We start from the raw sequence: 19,794 nt of genomic DNA on the forward strand, positions 1-19,794 counted from the left end.
TAAAATAACTATAGCAAAGATGTGTAGCTTTCATGTCTTGCTCTGTGTGTTCTATAATGATGAAAGCCTCTTTTATTTGCCAGGCTCCTGGGCTCCTTTATAGGTATCTTGCTGTGAAGCTTGTGGTTGGCATGCATTTTAAGGTCTGATATCCTATAACTGTATCTTCTAGCATGCAACCATTTTTGGAGGGACTCAAGTTTGAACTGACCGATTTTTTCTAGCATTCAATTGTTATGAGGGTGGAGTTGGAGAAGGTGGGGCGTTAGAGCAGAGCCTATTGCAGCGTCCACGACCTCCTCAGGCATGGCCAATCCCGACAGGTTGACCAGGTTGCGGGGTTTGGTTAGCAGTGTGTGTGGCCAGTGGTTGGAGCACACTGAAGTGGAGGAGCAGTGTTGTTGTCGACCATGGATTCAGGTAGTTTCTGATCTTCTCTCTTGTTGTGGTGGTCCGGCAGGTTACTGTTTAAATGATGCATTGGTCGCAGTTGGTGTCGTGCTTGCATGTCTGCTATAATGCCTCTGCTACAACATGACATATGTTAATGTAGTGTTTATTAAGGTTTGGTCGGCATGCTGAATAAGTCCAATATCCATCTGTCTATGTTTCTATACCTTATGGCTTACGTGATTAAACATGGGTTTATCAGTGTGTAGCAGATCCTGAGAGTTCTGTCAGGATAGGGAGAGACACTAAGGCAAAAGGCAAATGTACATGCTCCTTATTACTTATCAGAAATATTTTCCTGGGAGTTCATTTTCATTGTTTCTCATCTGAAATTAGATTCATAATGATGCCATTCCTACATCTCATTTTGTATCGGTTATCTTCTGATATTCTGAGTCTTGGGGATTATAAGTGCCATTAAATTGTTCGCTCTTATGAGTGATCATGAGATGCATGTACTGTTTGCCATAAGGTTCTTGCAACGTTTCCTATAGCTAGATGGAGGTGCCAAAATAATTGAAGTTAACATGTTTTATATTAGAAAGAATTTTATTAAACCAAATGTATTTTGCCATCCTTGTAGTTGGACTAATATCAAAGCAATTTCCGTTAAAAATTTCCTAACCACCAGACTATTATCCAAGCATTTTTTGACACAAGGTTGAATCTTAAATGGTGGATGGTTGATAATTTGTCCAGGTTGAGATCAGCCACTGATGACACGAGTCTTCTACCCTGCTCCTGTGAAGGTAATCGAAGGCCTGCGCCTCCCATCATGATATCCTCTCTCAGCTTGCACCTCTTCATGTGTGCTCCTCCTCCCAGTTTATTCTTACCACTGTTTGGGTTGTTTGATTCAGGTTTCTTTTTCTAAAATTAAATCAAGTCTCAAGGAATGAGATGGAAGCGTTGTTCAGGCTCTATGAGAAGGTGAACCGCTCTATCAATGACGATGAACTCATCCAATTGGTACCTCCAAACAACTTACTTCCTATATGTTCTTGGGATCAAGTAATGTGATGTTGGTTTACTAAATTTGTGTTCCTGACAGCTAATAAGACCATCCTTTCCGTTTTCAGCACTTTATTGGTAACAATTTTACCATCCGAGGATACATCCAAATTACAGGTTGTGCTATTTGTTATCTTCTCTTTTTATTCTGGATGCATGTTTCTGATATCCCTTTTTATTCCTATTTGTTGCATACCTTATTTATTAGAAGGTCTAATTGCAAGTATTTGCAAGATCAAATTGTTATGCAAAATTTTCTTTACAGTGTGCATGAATTGCCCCTCCTGTACAAATTTTATGTCTATGAAATCTTTTTAGGAGCTGCTAGACATGGCTTCTTTTTAGGAGCACATGCTTGCTGATACGCTATTTTCATCTAAATTCCGTAAAGAATGGCACGGAATATTTTGCTTGGGTTCATTCGAAAACGCCCTCGCCCAGCATGGTTTAAGTTAACATATTATGTACAAGTAAATGGTTAACATAGTGTGTACCTGCCTCTTGGGTGATTTTGTGAGTTGTGATAGATTGCTCCAGATGATGCATCCTCTACAAATTTCTAGGATTCAAGGTCCCCTGACCCTGGCCAAGGACTATGTTCGGTAGAATATTTGTTGCTAATTGAATTGTAATTTGTGCTAGGTTAATGGTAATGGAATACTCCTTCCGTTCAGAAATAATGGTCGTAGTTTTGACCTCAAACTACGTCAGTTATTTCTGAACGGAGGGAATACTTATGTTACAAGTAGAATATCACTGACCGCGTGAAGTTCAAAAATTTGTAGTCTTATACAAATAGAAATAATATATGATCTGACCTCATTTCTTAATCCTACGGTATCGCTGCATTAGTTTACGAGCTGTTACACACATACATGGCTTGAAGTTTTGGGATAAATGGGACAAACATAGGGTTGCAGATTGTCAATCCAAGTTTTCTCCGCAAATCAATTTGACACTAATCCTTAGAAAAAAGATATTTCTGTTGCATAGATTGTGTTGTATAGGTTGTTGACTTGATTGACATCACTCCAGTTTTACGGTGGCACAAAAAATAATTTAATTCTGTTACTTGCAACTGCAACTCTTTCTCATCACACATAATGTTAACCTTACAGAGCTAAGGTGGTTATAGTTAGAAACCTCTACATGGATTGATTTAGGGTTTCAAAATAGTGTGAACTGTAAAACGTCTTATATTTTAGGACAGTGGTAGTAGTTAACATGATTGTTTCAGATTCTGCCATGGAAGCATTTTACCCCTTTTGCAACCTTTGTTACACTAAATTAGTACCGGCTGGTAATATTTCTTCTCTGTATATTTTACGTTACAGGATTAGAACGAAAAGAAGAAACTACAGCATCACATAACTGCAGCAAAGAAGGTAATGCATGAGATGGAACAGGGTCGTATTATGGAAGGTTAGCTCTGAATTAATGTTCATCATATGTGCTATGTACTAATGATTGTCTTCAAGGATTATTCCATTCAAATCGTACTCTCATGCTACCTCATTACCTTATTATGTTACAACTTTGATGAAAAAGCCATTGTTGGTATTTGGAGTGCAGACTGTAGAATTAGGATCCTTTGACATCTATTTACTACTTTGAATTAATTAGTATTCGATGACCATATAAATACACATTTCCAGATAATATATATTAGTTTGTCTATTCAATGGTGTCATTTTCCATTTTTATAGGCATTAAGATCTCCCTGTTATTTTTGTTCTAAGGATGCACTTCAGTATTATGTAACTATGCTGATTTTACTGTCAGCATAAATAATAAATGAGTTAAGATTTCTGCTACATAACTTTACACCGTAACAAACCTGGAGACTTCTAACTGGAAGACACAATTTTCATTTTTTGAAGCGAAGAACAGAATCCCTGATGTTCCACGGAGTGTTTTCAGTTAAAGGTAAAAAAGGAAAAAAGAAGTCTGGAGCTCTCTTGGCTGTACAACAAAGAGGGGTTACTTCACATACTCATCAGCAGTGAGGCTAATATCATCTCTAATCAAGTGAAAAAGCAAGGGCGCAGCCTTAGTTTTCTGTTGGAAGACTTCTATTTCTCTCATTCCAGAGGTGCTAGCATGTGCAAGCAGTGACAGTGTACTTTTTATTGATATGAATCTTCAGGCTTCATTTTGAAATTTTGGGCCACGAACGCTTGATCGCAAAAGTAACAGGTATCATGGTGAGGCAAGTTTCTGTTTTGCATGTTGCCTTATTTCTCTTCTATCTGCAGTTTGCTTCCACGTTCTATATGTTTGCGAGGAAATTTCAAATCAATTTGTATGCTCATCAATTGTTGCATCTATAATACGTATGTGAATCATGTACCTTACGGATTCCTTAAGGGCCTCATGATTGTTCGTGTTTTTTTCATACGAAAACACCAAGGTTATTATCCTAACTATCATAGTTTGTACCAGCAGGATTATCATAACAATTTTATGCAATTTTTTTCCAGGTGATTACATAGTTAAAGGTAGTGAATTTTTTTAGTCCTGTGTGATTTCTTATCAACTGAGCTATCAAATTGTGCATTACGTACTTGGTCACAACGTTGTAACCGGCACCCTCGCGCCAAGGCGCGTTTCCGATCTCATTGGATACTTTTGTACTTTAGTTAGAAGCAGAATTGTCAGAAGCAAGCATAGTGGCCATATGATGAAGCCGATAAGTGTTTAGTAGAGACTCCAATCAATTCGATCTCTCCATGATCTTTACCGCATATGATATTTTCCTTCTGGGTATTTAACTTTGTCAAGTGCATGCTATGGTTCAGAACAAAATTCAGTTTCCAATTATAATTCAGTGATTTTCTTACCTTGTATTTTATTTTGCATAATTGTAGAAATTGCGGTGGCCATCCGCGGATCTACTGTTCCTGGTTTGCTTTGTCGAGGTATGATCTTTCATAATGTGTTGTATCTTGCAATATTATTTGATTTGTTCTTGCCATCATTTTTCAGTCTCTTGCAATATTATTTGATTTATTTCTCTCATAAACAGAGCACAAGTTGCCCCTTCTAAATGATCTGTCTTGTATCTATATGGTGCAGTGGTGTGTTATGTCGAATATGTACGGTCCCATGTTTTGTTTTCTGCATTACTTTGTTGTTCTCTAAACTCTACCAATAGTGAGACCAAATTATGTTCGGTATATTCCTTACATGGTAGATCCACGGATGTCCACCCTAATTTCTACAATTTTTTAATACAACAAACTACCATTTTTAATCATACACTACCTCCTCTGACCAAGATGGTCGTTGTCCCATCTTTGTGGTTTAGGAATATGCTCTTTTATTTTGCAAGCAGAAAATTGATTAAGATTTGTGTGATCAAGTTTATGTGTTGCCTGCTATGCAGTGTCCCGGGCAAGAGGACCAAGTGTGGGCGGGTAGGTATCGGCAAGGCGGGCTGTCAGCACGGTGTTGGAGTTGGTCGGTAGTGGTGCACCTACGCCGTGTATGGATCAATACTGTAGGAGGTTCCATTGAGGCCCGGTCTATCCAGGTAGTTTGTTATACTACTAACTTGGATACACTTTATTTATCAAGGATTTTTGTATATCATAATATCAAAGGCAAAAGGGTCTGTCTATGGATGCACTTCTTATGGCCATGTACAGTTCAGAGCCACTGTTATTCATCAAGAACATAATTTAACTAAAGCTCGTTAAAATAATTCCCATAGAAATAATCACTTTGGATTGGTAGTGTCAAAAGGATGCAGAACATTTGTAATATTTCTTCCCATATTCATGAGACTTCCACTCTACTGTTGCATTACTCAAATTTAATTTCATTACATATGTGTGCATGTATCAGTTTTCATATTTAAAGTGATATATTTAAGAATTATGAGAAATTTTGCCAAATTTGCCAGGCACAAAACAGAGACATCTGAAAGCAGGACAGACGTCACTCATGGAGGCAATTGAACCAAGCTATGGCATCGTAGTTTTATCTCTATTGCCACTGTTGGCTTTTGCTCTCTTGTGTTCCTGCTCATGTTACTGAACTTAATATTAGCTAATTAGCTTTTGTAATCGTGTGACCGTGCTGAATTGGATGTTGCCTTGCTTCCGCGACGGGTTAGCTTTTATAATCTCATGACCATGTTGAACTTGATGATGTTACACTTCTCGATAATTGGTTGTTCTGTTACATGTGCTAAACTTGCCTTCATACTAATGCATCATGTCGTTTGATCTTCCGCGGCTTGACCATATCGTTAAGACCGGCACCCTCGCGCCAAGACGTGTTGCCGATCTAGTCCAACATGATCGAGCGTGGATTCCATGAACCTTTCAAGGACAGACCACGCCAAATAAAGCGGTAATTCTACCTGCGCGCAGGTGCAGTCTTTTTAGGCCAACTCCACCGCGCGACCCCAAACGGACGTCCGGATTGGCCGGATTTTGTCCCTTTGGAGCGCCAATGGGTTTGCCCGTGTCCGGCTTTGTCAGATGGGTCGTTCGTGCGGCCACCGCGTGGCCGCACCCCAAATCATGTCCAGGGTGGACGTGAATAAAAAATTATAAAAACTAGAATGAAATAACTAAAAAAGTAAATAAACGCATTAAAAAAATATAAAACATATATAGGGGTCGGCCACAAAACGGCCCAGTTTCCACGCCACTTAAAAGGCCCAGTTTCATAATTAACGTATAAAAACAAAATAAAAAAACGCCTCCCGCGCGCTCCTGCCGCGCCCGTCGGTGTCGTGGCCGTCGCCGTCTTCACTGGCCGCCGGTGTCGTCGTCGTCGCTGACGAGGTCGACGTAGGCCGGCGGTGTCCACATGTGGGCCGGCGGTGCGTGGTGGACGGGGGCGGGCTGGACGGCCGGAGGTGCCTGCACCACCTCCTCCCGTGGCGACGCCTCCCGCTCTGGTGACCGCGACGGAGTGGGGCACCAGTTCACGCCCACGCCGGCGGCCATCTCCGGAGCACTGCAGGACCAGCCCAACCCCTGGCCTGGTAGCTGCTGGAACGCAGCCACCGGCTCCTCCTCCTCGAGATGGCTACCTCGCCGGCAGCGGAGCGGGCCGTCATTTCCTCCAGGCCCTCCGATTGCCGCTCATCGTGCGTGTACATGGAGTCCTCCATGACACGCGCCATGAGACGGGCCTCCTCCTCCTCCATCATGCGAGGAGGTGGTGGTGGCGATGGAGACGGCGAAGGCGATGGCGTGGGCGTGACGCCGCGCACCCGCCTACGCCCGCGCTCCTGTCGTGGCCGCCGCGGCCCCGTCGAGGTGCCGGCGAAAAACGACGCGCGCTTGGTGTCGTGCTCGTCACGAAATCAGGTGTCCCAGAGCCCGGAGTCGGGGGCGTACCTGGGGTCGTAGAAGAGGTCGTCGGGAAGGAGGCGGCGACGGCGCTCGATCTCCTTGTTGCGCGCACGGCCGCTCGTCGGGACCGGCGGGATCGGGACCCGGTCGGCGGAGAGATGCCAGTTATTGAGGAGATGGACGTCGCTCCAGGGGAGCGGCGTCCTCGTCTCCCAATAACGGCGGCACACCGACGAGCGGACGTAACGCCGGTCGCGCTTGCCGGCGGACGTGGGCGCGATGGAGAAGGTGGGCGGCGTGGTGGCGATGGCGAGCCGTGGCGGCGTCCCGACGAGGAACCAGCCTCGCGGTCGTGCTTGCCTTTGCAACCCATGGCTGCGGGCGGGCGGCCGGCGAGGTGTTGGCTAGGGTTTGGGACTGGGGCTGTCGGGTTTCGAGGAGGCCGTGGGATGGCGTGGGGTAGTGTGAATGACGACCCGTCCACGCTTCCCACTTAAAGAAGGACGGCGACCGTTCAACGTGCGGATGACAGGTGGGGCCGCCCGCTCGTGTGCATTGATGTGGGCGGGTGGGAGGTAGGTGGCCGCCTGCCACGCGGCCCCGACGCGGACGAGGCGCGCGTCCGTTTGGTGTCCGTCGCGACCCAAACCCGGCGCAAGTTTGCGCTCGAAATGGATCGACCCGAGCACAAAACGGATAAGATGGGTCTGGACCGTCGCGCGCTGGGTCGTTTCCTTTGTCCATTTTATTCCAAACAAACGGGACCGGACATGGTCCTGCGGTGGAGTTGGCTTTAGAAGATTTTTTTCTATCCTTTCCTGCAGCAAAGATTCCAAGCCCGCGATGTCGGGGTCAGGTAAAGCAATTCCTACGTACTCCTACGCATACTCCCGTTGCTCGCATGCAGGCTTGGACAAAAGGCGCGGCTTTGTCCTCTTGCAGCGCTAAAGCTGGATTTTGTAAAGGTTGGAAAGGCGAAAGCCGTGCTCTGCTTTCTTGTTTTTCGTACTGTTTTTCTGTTGGGAAAAGGAGCCAGTACTGCCGTGATTCGCGTAAAAAGAAAGAGATACGGCTGTGAAGATGCACTGCAGTACGAGCTCAGGGTAGCGTATATGAGCATATCCATGCTGTCTTTTCCTTCTTGCTGTTGTGGATAAAATCATAAAAGGATGCTGTCCGCATCGAGATACTGCCGAGACAGGAATATAATAGTCCCTATGTAAAAATTTACGAAAATGATAAAAAATCTAACATCAGATCTTTTGGCATGGCAAATCAAACTTTTTTATGGCAATTAATGTTGATGCATGGATGATATTTAGTTAGTGAGCACAACAATTTTCTAGCAAAAATATGAACTCAGGCCAACTTGCCATGGGCGCCAATTAAACTTGCCACCTTCGATAAACATAATTTGTCATAAAAAACGCTCGATTTGTCATGCCTAAAAATCTAACATTAGCTAGATATCTGGGTCCAAAATTTAACGGTTTTGGCAGTTTATAAATTTAAACTGTCAAAACGACTTATATTTGTTTATAGAACGCGAGGGTACTCAAACTATTGATAGTAATAAGAGGGACCAAACAATCACACCTAAGAGCTTATTTCGATATCAACCCGATTCCTTATCCCAACAATATGTTTTTGGTTGCACGGTAGAAATTTTGTTTTATGTTGTTGTAGCATTTTGTGTGCCCCTGACAAAGTTGTCATGCTAAGGGCCCCATGACCAATGCATCGGAGCAACAACCATCATCGATGGATGGAGTTGCATGAGGGCGGGTGTTCTTTACATAACTCATAACGAAGCATCAATGTAATACAAACACGACGAGCATACAACCGGTCACTGCACAATTAAAGTGCACACAATCAACACCAACATACACACACAAAGGATCAAGCCGTCAAAGAGCGAAGTCACACAAGGTCAAAATGTGGTGAGAGATATCTTTGCTAAAAGATCATCTCTTAGCATTTTGAGATTCATCGATCCAATCTATAGGCGCCTTCTAACTGCTCAAGTCCACTGAGCTCAATTTCGAAAATATTAGATTCTGCATCTCTTAATTAAGAGAAGACAATTTTTTTTCATCGCTCCACCTTAGTATTTATCCTACACAGCACTTATAAAATCAGTTTTGCTAAAGCACATCTAGATACTTATAAAATAACACAATTGTGCATGCCCTAATACATCACTGCACTTTAGTCCCGTCCTTTAAAAAGAGATGTGACTAGCAAAGTGTAGAATTTGTAACCATTTTTCGTAACAATAACGTGCCAACCTGATACACGGCCAATCAGTTGATTCAGGACGATGGTTTTACCTAACAGGCTAGTGGTAGCTTCAATATTAGCCCGTGAACCGAATGACCGGCGACCAAATAAAGTCTAGTACAATCAGAGACAGCACCTATCTGGATCCAATATCAGAAGTCGCTTCTAGTCGAATTCACAACCTGCGGAGGACACAAGAAGTGGTCAGGCATCCGGGCCGGGCAATCTGTCAATGGGAACAACAGGGCTCGGTGTCGGTAGAGCCGGACAAATCAGCAAACAGATCATTGCCTTTTGTCGCAGCATCGTCGTGCCTGTGTACTGTGCCATCAGCGAAAGTCTTTTTCAACAGCACAATGATGGGGGGAAGGGGTTTGCTCAGCCACTCGCATCTTTGCTTGATTCCGGCAGATGGCACCAGCAGTTTCAATTTTCTGTCGGATTCCGACTGCTGAGAGTTTCCACGAGATCTGATTCTGGTTAATGGCGAAGTTCATTCAAAAGGCTTCTCAGACATACGTACAAAATTTACAAGTAGGAGGATGAGAATACACTGAATCAATGTCGTCTGTATTTCCACAACATAGGAGGATCATCTTCCCAAAAAACTAGGAGGCTGTCTAGGATCCAGCTATTGTGATTCACCTGGGTGCAGTCCACATTCTAATCTAATGGCTTCAAGGAGCTGTGGTGATATCACCTCCTTTTCGCCCTCATTTGTGCCGTCCTCCCTGGAACTTGTCTGGGTCACGTCCGCTCCCCAGCCTCTGTACAAAATCACTTTGTTTGGTTCTCGTGACACGAGAACCGATCCTGTCGCCTCCTGTTTTTCCATTGAACAGCGAAGAAGCTCAGTTTAATTTAGAGTGCCTCGGATCTAGCAATACTCTGTTGCAGATTACAAACCTCTAGTTCTGATATCAGCTGTTGAACTGGAGTTCCATCTGCTCGGTTCTTGATATTCACAATAGCAAGAGGATGCTTTTTGAAGTGTGTCCGTATTGTTTTTGCAACTCCGGTGATGACATTATTCCTCCCTGCGACAGGAACCAGATGCTATGCTCAGCATAGTAATTTGAAGTTCGGTAGACAATGTAGGAAATAAGGCTAAGAAGATACCAATGGCAAGTACTGGACGTTTCTTCGTCTGCAGAGCTTGCTTCCTTAGCACAAGTCTCTCCCGATTTGATAGAGGTGCAGCTTTGGAAGGCAAGTGAGGAGTATATGTCTGGTCCAATATTGGCTCATCCAGTGCCTGGGAAGGGCTAAGGGTTTTGAAGACTTTGGAATCCTCTTCGCTACCACTGTCTGAATGGCATTCTACAGGAAAGCTCAGCCGATTTTGCTGCAAAAGCAATTCATCAGAATCACCGGGGAACAAAAGAAAGACATCCAATGGGTAGACAACACTAACAAACTCACATATTCGATCTGATTATCTGATGAAGCAGAACTTGAATTCTCATTCAGGCATGGCCTCGAAGCCTCAGAGGAATCATCTATAAGCTCGTTCAAACATAACTTGTTCTGCAAATACGTTGTGCAGTATCCTCATTAGTTCACCATAATTCATTGAAAAATCATCAAACTACAAAGTAGAGTTTTTGATAAGGAAGAGTGACTATAGACCTGTGTATCATCTAAAGGAACTCCAGACTTGGTTGTATTCAAGATTCTATTTGTTCCACCTGAACTGCACTCTTCGCTCTCTGGCTCAAAACACTCGGGAGCAACTTCAGGCACTTCCTTGACCATGCATATTTACATAAATACATATTCAGGCACATGATGGAATATACCACTAGGCTGCAATAGAACTACATGCAAGTTAAAAATGTTTACTTTGCTTGTCTCCCCTAATGTTCCAGAGTTGTCACAGAGATCATGTATGCCTTTGTTTTCATGGCCTGAGTTCATCTGATCAGACGAAACCACTGCATGACCCTCCATTTGCTAAAAATATTGTGTTCTAGTTAGCAAAGAAGCTCACATCATTCAACAAAAAATATAACAGTTGACTTTGAACTAACACTCACCATCTGACCCCTCAAGTAGTCGATGTTCTTTGATAGATTAAGCACGTGAAGCTTCAAGGACTAAATAAACAAGGGATGCTTATATCAGGATCTAAAAATAACCTCACGAGAAGTCCATCACAAACAAATGCATTTAAGTTTCACCTTGTGGCGCTGAAGCTCTACAGAACGATTCAGAGCATCTTTTTTATTCAACAAAGATTTTGGCCTGAGAGCTGACGGCCTCTGGTAGTTCTTCCCTCGATACATTATAATTGCATGTCCTTTGCTCACTCTCTCCACTGCCACCAAAATACCACCACTCTCAGCTTCTAGTGTTCGAGCAGCATATGTAACATCTTCCATGCTGTGTTCTTTACACATAATTTTGACAAGTTCTCGATACTTCCAATGAAGGTGCATATTTTCAATTGTTCCATCAAAAACTCCTCTCCTTCCTGCAAGTCAATAGAAAAAATGATATTAGAAGAGATAATAAAAATGTAAGATAGAAACGGAAGAGGATTTTTTTATAGGAACCGCACCCTAGCTACCTAGTTCACACCTTCTTAAAATGATCCCAGCAAACAGCATGCTGTCTAGTCATTCAAATTCTACTAGGGACTAGGATTTCATATTATGTGTTGACAGACAAGTACTGCACACTATTTATTATCATTACCGCAGGTTGTACAAGTTGAGTAAGGAATATGGTTAATATCTTTTAATGTGGGTGCGACATGGATCATTATGATGGTATACTTGCAAAAACGATGGAGGTATAAGATGGTAGAGAATGAGAAGCTTCTCCAGATGGATTGCATCAGATGACAGAACAAGTTCAAATTTGGGCACCTCAAGCAACGTAAAATCAGACAGGATTCACCCTTTTAACATGAGAACTGCAACCCTATGACACTTGTAGGAAAATATTACACATATCTTTTCAATCTAATTTCATACAAAATAATTCAATAAACTACTCCCTCCGTCCCGTAATATAAGAACGTTTTTGACACTACACTAGTGTCAAAAACGTTCTTATATTATGGGACAGAGGGAGTAGTTAGGTATTGCTCAGAACATACGTGCACAGTGTAATGGAAGGTTGAGAAGAATAATCACCTAACAGCAGAAATGGCTTCATCTGCAAACCAACTTTCCTCAACATGTACCTCTCCTCTTCTGAGATGGTCTCTCTTGTTTCAGCTTTTGAAGGCCGAGATGCCTTTTCTAGCTCCTCAAGAAGTTTTTCAGCCTTCTTTTTCTCTGCTATAGCCTGGAAATATGTTTATATGTATTATGTGGTGGGATCTTAAAAATAATAGAAGGACATCAAAATTACAAAGAGACAGCAACAGGTAAATTTAAATAAAAATACCTGAGATAATCTGGTTTCCATGTTCTGGGCAACTGTATTTAGAGATTCAGTTCTATAATCTGTAACAGAAGTTTCGCCTTCATGTTTTTCTTCATGACATTCATGCCCATGTACCGAGGCATCATTTGCCATCTTCAGTTCAGAAGCATCTTGAGTAGGTATGCTTTCTTCAATTTCAGGCTTGGGCTTATTGATCATGGAATTGTCATGCTTTCTGCGTTTTTCTATTGCAAGAGAGACAGCTGGGGGGAGGAAGTCTTTTCCTCTGTATAGTACAATTGACTCGTTGTCCCTTGATAAAAGGGTCCCACCAGTCAAGCCCTGGAAGATAAAGAATTTAACAGTTGTAATTTACCTTTCTGGTCTGAGATGAAGATTATAGCGAGTAGTGTCTTGTGATGTTAATTCAAGAGTATTGTAGAGAAAAGTAAAGCTAGAAGGTCTTCACAGGTTTACTTCTACTTTCTGACTCCGATAACATAGTGTTGGAGTTAGATGATGGTGTTGTTTTTTTGCTTTTTTAAGTATACAAGGTCATGTGTGGCTCTAGTTTTTGTTCATGTTTTGTTCATGAGTAATAGCTGAGTTGTAATTACGAGAGCCTCTAGTTTGGGAACAGACACTCATGTACAGATGTACTCTTTACCTATCAATAGAACATGTTGCTAGGTCAAACCATCAAACTCTTAGACCATGGATTACATTGTTTTTTCAGATCTTTGGATTAAACTCTTTCTGCCTTTTTTGTGTTCCTTGGTCAAACCAGGAAAGCATGGTCAATAGTGTACGTTTTGAACTGCATGCATGCAACATTTAGTTCAAACAGCCAGTTTCAACGGGTGGAAAAAACAGCAACGAGCACCCCGCTCTTCAATAGTTTGATGTCCACAACGAGCACCAGAAACTCGGAGATAAAGTATGCTTGCCTATGTCTGATCTCACATATATCAAAGTGACGAGCAGACAACTGGTGGCTAATGTTTGCCATTCAAGCACAACTAATAACTAATTAGGTGGGTTTATTTGTGGATTTTCTGGGACTTGATCCCACAAACTCGTGGTAACTTGTCTGCTAACCTCTTAAGTTGATTACGATGATAATCAACTGCATCCCCTGGAAGAAAAAATAATGTGCCATAGACATGAACCAGCTAAGTTTCCACAGAGTGGAGAAACAGTTATGCTTCAGAACATATGAGTCCTAGGCTGCAGTAGTTTAACTTAAAAAATCAAAGACTGCAGGGGAGACCTTGACAGCAAGTTTATTAGAAGGAATTTTACAACTTGTGTACAGTATGTACAAAGCACCACTAGGGTTAGGCTATACGGAAACATGCATGTACAGGGAGACTAAAACAGAGAGTCGATCCAGGTTAGCAGGGGTGACCTAGCCTCCTCTTTGAGCCTATACTTGCAGCTGGATGTCCTTCATGAAGTTGTTCTTCCAAACAGCGAATCTAAGATGGATCTGGTCAAAACAATTATTGTTCCTTTGCTTCCAGATGTACCAGGTCACCATAATTGTGACTTTGAAGAAAAAAGGCTGGGAGAAAGTGATGTGGACAGCTAGGATCATCTGCTCTGTATTGTCGGAGGAGGCCAATGGATGTTCAGAAAATGCCAGCAGGCCTTGCTGAAAGGACAATTGAAGAACAGGTGACCACAAGTTTCCAGAGCGCCAAGCCAACGGAGCACGCATGAGGAGCTCATAATGCCAGTGTAGTTTCTTCAGACTAGCATATCTCAGGTCTGAGCCAATCACGAAGGAGGAGCTAAACAAAGGCCTTGAGCTTGGTAGTCATTTGCAGCGGCAAAATCATTTAAAGATACTGGGACTTGTAAATCTCTGAAGCGCCAGGAATATACTCCCTCTGTTCCTAAATATAAGACGTTTTGGCAGTTCAATTTGAACTGCCAAAACGTCTTATATTTAGGAATGGAGGGATTAATTTGGAAGATTAAATACAGAGAGCCAATAGAGAGAGTAATGAACCTACCAAACGTAAAAGTCACATTGTGTCCAAGGAAGCTTGCATCACATAAAGAGAATATTCTAGTTCTAAGGAATGTAAAATTAGCCTGAAATGTTCAGTTTTGCTTGCTAAAAATTTGAATTGTACAAAGTTGGGGGCAAATAATTCCATTTGAACATGTGCATACTTTCTTTGCCTCCTGCTGTGGCTAGCCTTTTGCAGGAATATGATAATGTGTTACATGTGTACCGCCAGGCTCCCGCGATCAGGGGAATTGAACATCAGATTGACCTAATTCCGGCTGCCTCCTTGCTCAACCGTGCACCATATAGGACCAATCCCTAGGAGATTGGTCAGGTCAGCTTGGCTTTTGGCAAGGCTGATTCAGCGATTGCTTGGCTCATCGATCCTCTCAGCCTGAAGCCTTGATCGTGAGGCTCACCTCCACAAATTGAAGGCAGCTATCTCATCGAAAGGTCGCACCACTCTACTGCTATATCAAGGGGTGCGGGTGGGGGGTCAAGGATATTCGCAGCTTGCTTGGCCTCTGGAAGTTAAGAAGACAGTGTTTAACAAAGGAGCATAGAAGGGAAGAAAAAGGAGTGCAGCCTGGCGAAGTGATTTCTGGGGATTGGCACAGCCCAAGGGATCATGCCAGAAGGATATACTGTCATCTATCACAATCTAGCAGTTGATGAATCGTTCGAACTTGCCACACAGACCGAAAACATCCCGCCACCAGAATGATCCCGCATGGGCGCGAGGAAGGACGCTATTGTTGTTACAGTACTGCCAAACCATGTTAAGTACTAACCCAGTGAATATTATTGTAAAAATTGTGAAGCGATTTTGAGCATGAGGGCCTTATTGTGAACAATGAGATTTGTGACGCAAGCCCCCCATTGCCTTTAAGCTTGCACACACCATGTTCCAGGCAGCAAGGGATTTCCTATATGTCTGCCCCATAGGAAGTGAAGTCAGTAAAGGTTAATATTTTCTTTTACACCTTCAGCTAAGCAGAGTATGCCCATATAGTAGGAAGTAGGGCTGCAAGAGAAGGCTCGTGAGCGGCTCAAGATCAACTCATATTTTGGCTCGATTCGAGATCTAATCGAAAAGAATGAGTTGAGTATGAACACTTTATGTAGCTCAATAGAGAAATGAGCTAATCTTGAGCCAACACTAGATCGCTCGATTTTAGCTCGACAGCCTGATATCGTATAATTATATTACATAATTTTGATATATATTCAAATAAAACATGGAATAATTTATTACCGCATAGATAGTCAAAAAATATATTAAGACATATGTTGTGTATGACTTTTCTCCATTTTACCTACTATCACACATGGAAGCTTAATTAAGTGCGGAGAAAATTTAGCTCCGATATGGTATGTGGTCAGTCATGTCTTAAATTTCATGTTATTTCGACCAAAGTTTGAGAGCAGACGCACCTTTGTTTTTTTCTCTTACTTTTAAGTACTAGTCTTCAGTTGAGAAAGAATAAGTTGAATTATATACTGGTTTATTATGTTGTGTTCTGACCTACTTTGATTGAAAATTATCCTAGATTATTAAAAAAATCATCTTATTTAGCTCGAGATAGACTCGAGATCGCTAGAAGCTGAGAACGAGCCACTTTCTACAACTCGATCTTGAGCTTCACTCGGAACTCGCTTGAATTTTAGTGCCAATTGAGCTGAACCTAATCCAACTCGCTCGAACTCGACTCGTTTGCAGCCCTAGTAGGAAGGCAGAGAACTAAGAATAAATTTAACCAGTTGAATTTTACCATCAAGGGATATAAAGCTAGAGCAGGAGCAACGCAACACTCGATATGGTCCATCATGGTCATACATGTCAGGGCGGATTAAAAAAATCATCTTATTTAGCTCGAGATAGACTCGAGATCGCTAGAAGCTGAGAACGAGCCACTTTCTACAACTCGATCTTGAGCTTCACTCGGAACTCGCTTGAATTTTAGTGCCAATTGAGCTGAACCTAATCCAACTCGCTCGAACTCGACTCGTTTGCAGCCCTAGTAGGAAGGCAGAGAACTAAGAATAAATTTAACCAGTTGAATTTTACCATCAAGGGATATAAAGCTAGAGCAGGAGCAACGCAACACTCGATATGGTCCATCATGGTCATACATGTCAGGGCAAGTAAGAACCAGGGGAAGACCAAGATATGGTCCATAATAAGAGAGTAAGTCTTAAATTTCTTTTCGTGGGTGACATCCAAAAGAACAAAGGAGATGACCTAGCAGAAGATTGATTTAATCAACTTAATCTTTATTCGAAGGTCCAAGCTAGACAATGTTTGACGGTTTGACCTTTCATGACACCGCATTGGTTGGCATGGATGATATCAAGGATGCGTACAACTTCAATTTGATGGAACACAGACAAACATATTACATCTCCAACATTGTTGAGCCAAAGACATTTCACAAGGCCTACAACATCATCAAACTACTGTTTTACCACAAAAAGAAATACTAGAGAATATAAAATGCAATGTACAATTGCATATAATGAATTGATAACACCTACCTACCTTTAATTCCTCGGAGACGAGCTCACTATCAATGCAGAGACCTCTCTTCATCGCAATCTTCGCTACCTCACACCTTTCCCATAACTTGATCATGGATGCAGCCAATCCTTGAAGGTTACTGCTTCTTCCTAGACAGTGGAAACTAGAAAAGTTAATAACAGGTGGTCCTCATCAACTTAATCCAAGATGGTAGAAAATAGAAAATTTCCGAACATTACCAAGTGCATAGTGGTAGGGTAAAGGACGAGCTAGCCTCCTAAGGATAGTCATTTCTCTATCTGTTAGCTTGGGTGGTACACCTGAAGGAAGAAGACGGAAAGGCCTACGGAATCCAGGAACGATAGCTGGCAACAAATCAGCATCCACTGGAATGGGATCATACCCCCACCATTCAGAAAACCGTGGACCCAGCCCATCTAATAATTTGTCACCGTCCTTCGCAAGCTTGACCTCCCCAGGCAACTGTAATCGGAACTTATTAGGAGAACCAACACCAGTAACTAAGGTAGACCTAGCTAAAGGTCTGACCACACTAGGGGGATTTACATTTGTGCCTATATGAAATCTTGCATGCTGTTTGTTTGCAGCTCCACTATTAATTTCCACTGCTGATCTACCCTCCTGTGTATCAACAGCAGGCGCTTTAGAGGATATCATGGGATAATTTGCGTCATCCTTTCTGGCCACACTCTGCCCCATAGATAATATATCATGATTCTCATGTTCCTCTCCTATACTCCTCTGTTCTCCATATACTATGGCAACATTTTCGACAGCCTCATCTTTGTAATGAATACTATCTTTTGTATCATTCTTACCATCCTCTTCACTACTACATTGTTCCACAGATAAAAAACCAAGATCTTCATCATCATCATCATCATCATCATCATCAGAACTGCTCTGCTCTGATGATTCATCCTTGAGACAATCATCCATCTTTTGCTGGTCATGGAAGTAAGGATATTTATAGTTGGTTCCTCTGTACAGTATGATGGTGCTTCCAGATCTCCAAATAACCAAGCCTCCAGTTTTCCTCTATCAAGCAAAACACACAGAGGATGAAAAATTGCAAGTTGGATAACACTGAGATGAAAATAGTTGGGTCCAACTTCTTCTTACAAGTTGCAAGTTGGATACCAGCATTTTTCTTGTTACAAACTTCTTTTGTTAAATGGAATTAGAATTCAAATTCAAATATATAGTGAAGCGATAACTATGTGCATGCTAATCCACTCATAGATTAATTTATTTCAAGCACGCAAGATATACAAATTCACATCCTGGCCATATGACTACAAAGTTATGGGAGCAGCATTTCGTCCTGTCATTCTGCACATTTCAGATTTCACATCAAGAGTGTGAAATCATCTATACTGTATACACACAGCATCTTATCAACCTATTCTATAGGTGTCCAAAGGCAAATACTAACACCGCGCAAAAAAGAAAAGGCAAACACTAACATTAAGTGGCATTCAACATTCAAAGCCAATGCATGCTCACATATAGCGATACACCTGTGCACAAGAAGCAGCGAGCAAACCTTAATTGGGAACGCATAGCAAGGTTCCATAGTGCGGTGCTCACCTCGAGAACCTCGTGGGTGCGCCTCATGTTCATGGCGGAGATATCATCGCACCTGATCTTCACGAGCTCCGCGTTGCGCCATCGCTCGTGTATCCCGTTCACGATCCCCTCTGTGACGCCGGGCTTCCCCACCTTGAGCCTCTTACGCAGCCGGATGCCGACCCCCTGCAGCCGCCGCAGCTCATCCCGCGGCAGCGTAAGCTCCGCCGCGGACGGCGGCGTCGGTGCCGCTGCCGCATCCCTCCCCCGCCTCTGCCTGCGCCGCGCCGCGTCCGCCTCGCCGTCGCCAGTGGACCAGCTAGGGTCTAGCGTGGAGCCGACGCGGTGGCGAGGAAGCTGGGCCGGAGTGGGCACGAAAATCTCCCCGGGGGACGGGGCGTCGACGCTCGGGGCCGGGGATGGAATGGGGGTCTCCGGGGAGGTCTCGAGGTATCCGAGGCTGCGGAGCTTGTCGGAGATGCGGCGGAGCGCGGACTTGGCGAGGAGCTCCGGCTCTGGGGAAGGCGAGGCGCGGACGGGAGGGAGGCGGGGGTGAGGGTGGCGGGGTCTGGAAGTGGCGACGGGGAGGGAGAGGATGGGAGGGGAGGGGTGGGGGAAGAATTGGAGGAGCATTTGGGCGGGGCGGGGTGGGAACCGAGGGAGAAAGAGGGGGTTTAAGCCGCGAGCTGGAGGATAAGGCGTTGGGAGGTGATAGACAAAGAACATGACGATCCAAGCTTTTGAATTTTTATAGGTCTGGCATTTCCGTTCTCAAGGAATTTTGTAATCTTAAGATTTCCGAAAAAAAGCTTTCGCCCCGCTTTATAAATAAAGCAACCACCGAGCATAAAGTTATCAAGGTACCAACCTAATAACAGAGACACTCATAAAGCCACGGCAGGAAGGTTCACAAACACGCACACAGACAAAACCCAGGTTTAGCTATGGGCACAGCACAACAAGCCCAACACAGGCACACGACACGCACAACAAACAAAATGGCGGTAGCAAGGTGGAGAAGATCTAATCCGGCTCCGGTGGTGGTGGGGGAAGCGCTGGAGCCATCCGGAGAGCCATCGCATGAAGCTGGGTGATGATGGAGGTGATGTCGTCTCTCTCCTGTGAGCGGCTAAGCGGCCGCCAAAACTGCAAGTAACCAGACCATTTGAATAGAGCGTCAGTAGCGCGACGAAGAGGAATGTGTCGAATCACAAGCTTATTCCTAACAGTCCACAGCG

General features: G+C 43.4%; 1 protein-coding gene and 2 long non-coding RNA genes across 4 annotated transcripts; 2 read left to right on the forward strand and 1 right to left on the reverse strand.

Moving 5' to 3' along the window:
* The first annotated feature begins 232 nt into the window (after window positions 1–232).
* LOC125541791 (uncharacterized) lies at window positions 233–3,648 on the forward strand. Of its 2 annotated transcripts, none has more exons than XR_007297650.2 (6): window positions 233–420; window positions 1,150–1,199; window positions 1,311–1,419; window positions 1,530–1,578; window positions 2,796–2,883; window positions 3,342–3,648. It is a non-coding gene; the product is annotated as an uncharacterized LOC125541791 (long non-coding RNA). The 2 variants fall into 2 exon arrangements; XR_007297652.2 differs by having other exon boundaries at window positions 3,352–3,646.
* Window positions 3,649–3,993: 345 nt separating this feature from the next.
* On the forward strand, window positions 3,994–5,412 carry LOC147985830 (uncharacterized). Its single transcript, XR_015615157.1, has 3 exons — window positions 3,994–4,379; window positions 4,847–4,993; window positions 5,366–5,412. It is a non-coding gene; the product is annotated as an uncharacterized LOC147985830 (long non-coding RNA).
* Window positions 5,413–9,527: 4,115 nt separating this feature from the next.
* On the reverse strand, window positions 9,528–19,189 carry CFM2 (CRM family member 2). The gene is made up of 13 exons (XM_048701840.2): window positions 18,578–19,189; window positions 17,206–18,025; window positions 16,988–17,115; window positions 12,453–12,773; window positions 12,197–12,350; window positions 11,237–11,529; window positions 11,093–11,152; window positions 10,899–11,009; window positions 10,686–10,802; window positions 10,479–10,583; window positions 10,176–10,401; window positions 9,963–10,093; window positions 9,528–9,879 (listed from the first exon to the last, which is right to left on the reverse strand). The coding sequence occupies exons 1-13, from the start codon at window positions 19,187–19,189 to the stop codon at window positions 9,688–9,690; spliced, it is 3,270 nt and encodes a 1,089-aa protein (XP_048557797.1). The 3' UTR covers window positions 9,528–9,687.
* Window positions 19,190–19,794: the final 605 nt, after the last annotated feature.

This window comes from Triticum urartu, chromosome 2A, assembly GCF_056163025.1.
Source record: "Triticum urartu cultivar PI428250 chromosome 2A, HENAU_Tu73, whole genome shotgun sequence".
Classification (NCBI taxonomy): Eukaryota; Viridiplantae; Streptophyta; class Magnoliopsida; order Poales; family Poaceae; genus Triticum; species Triticum urartu.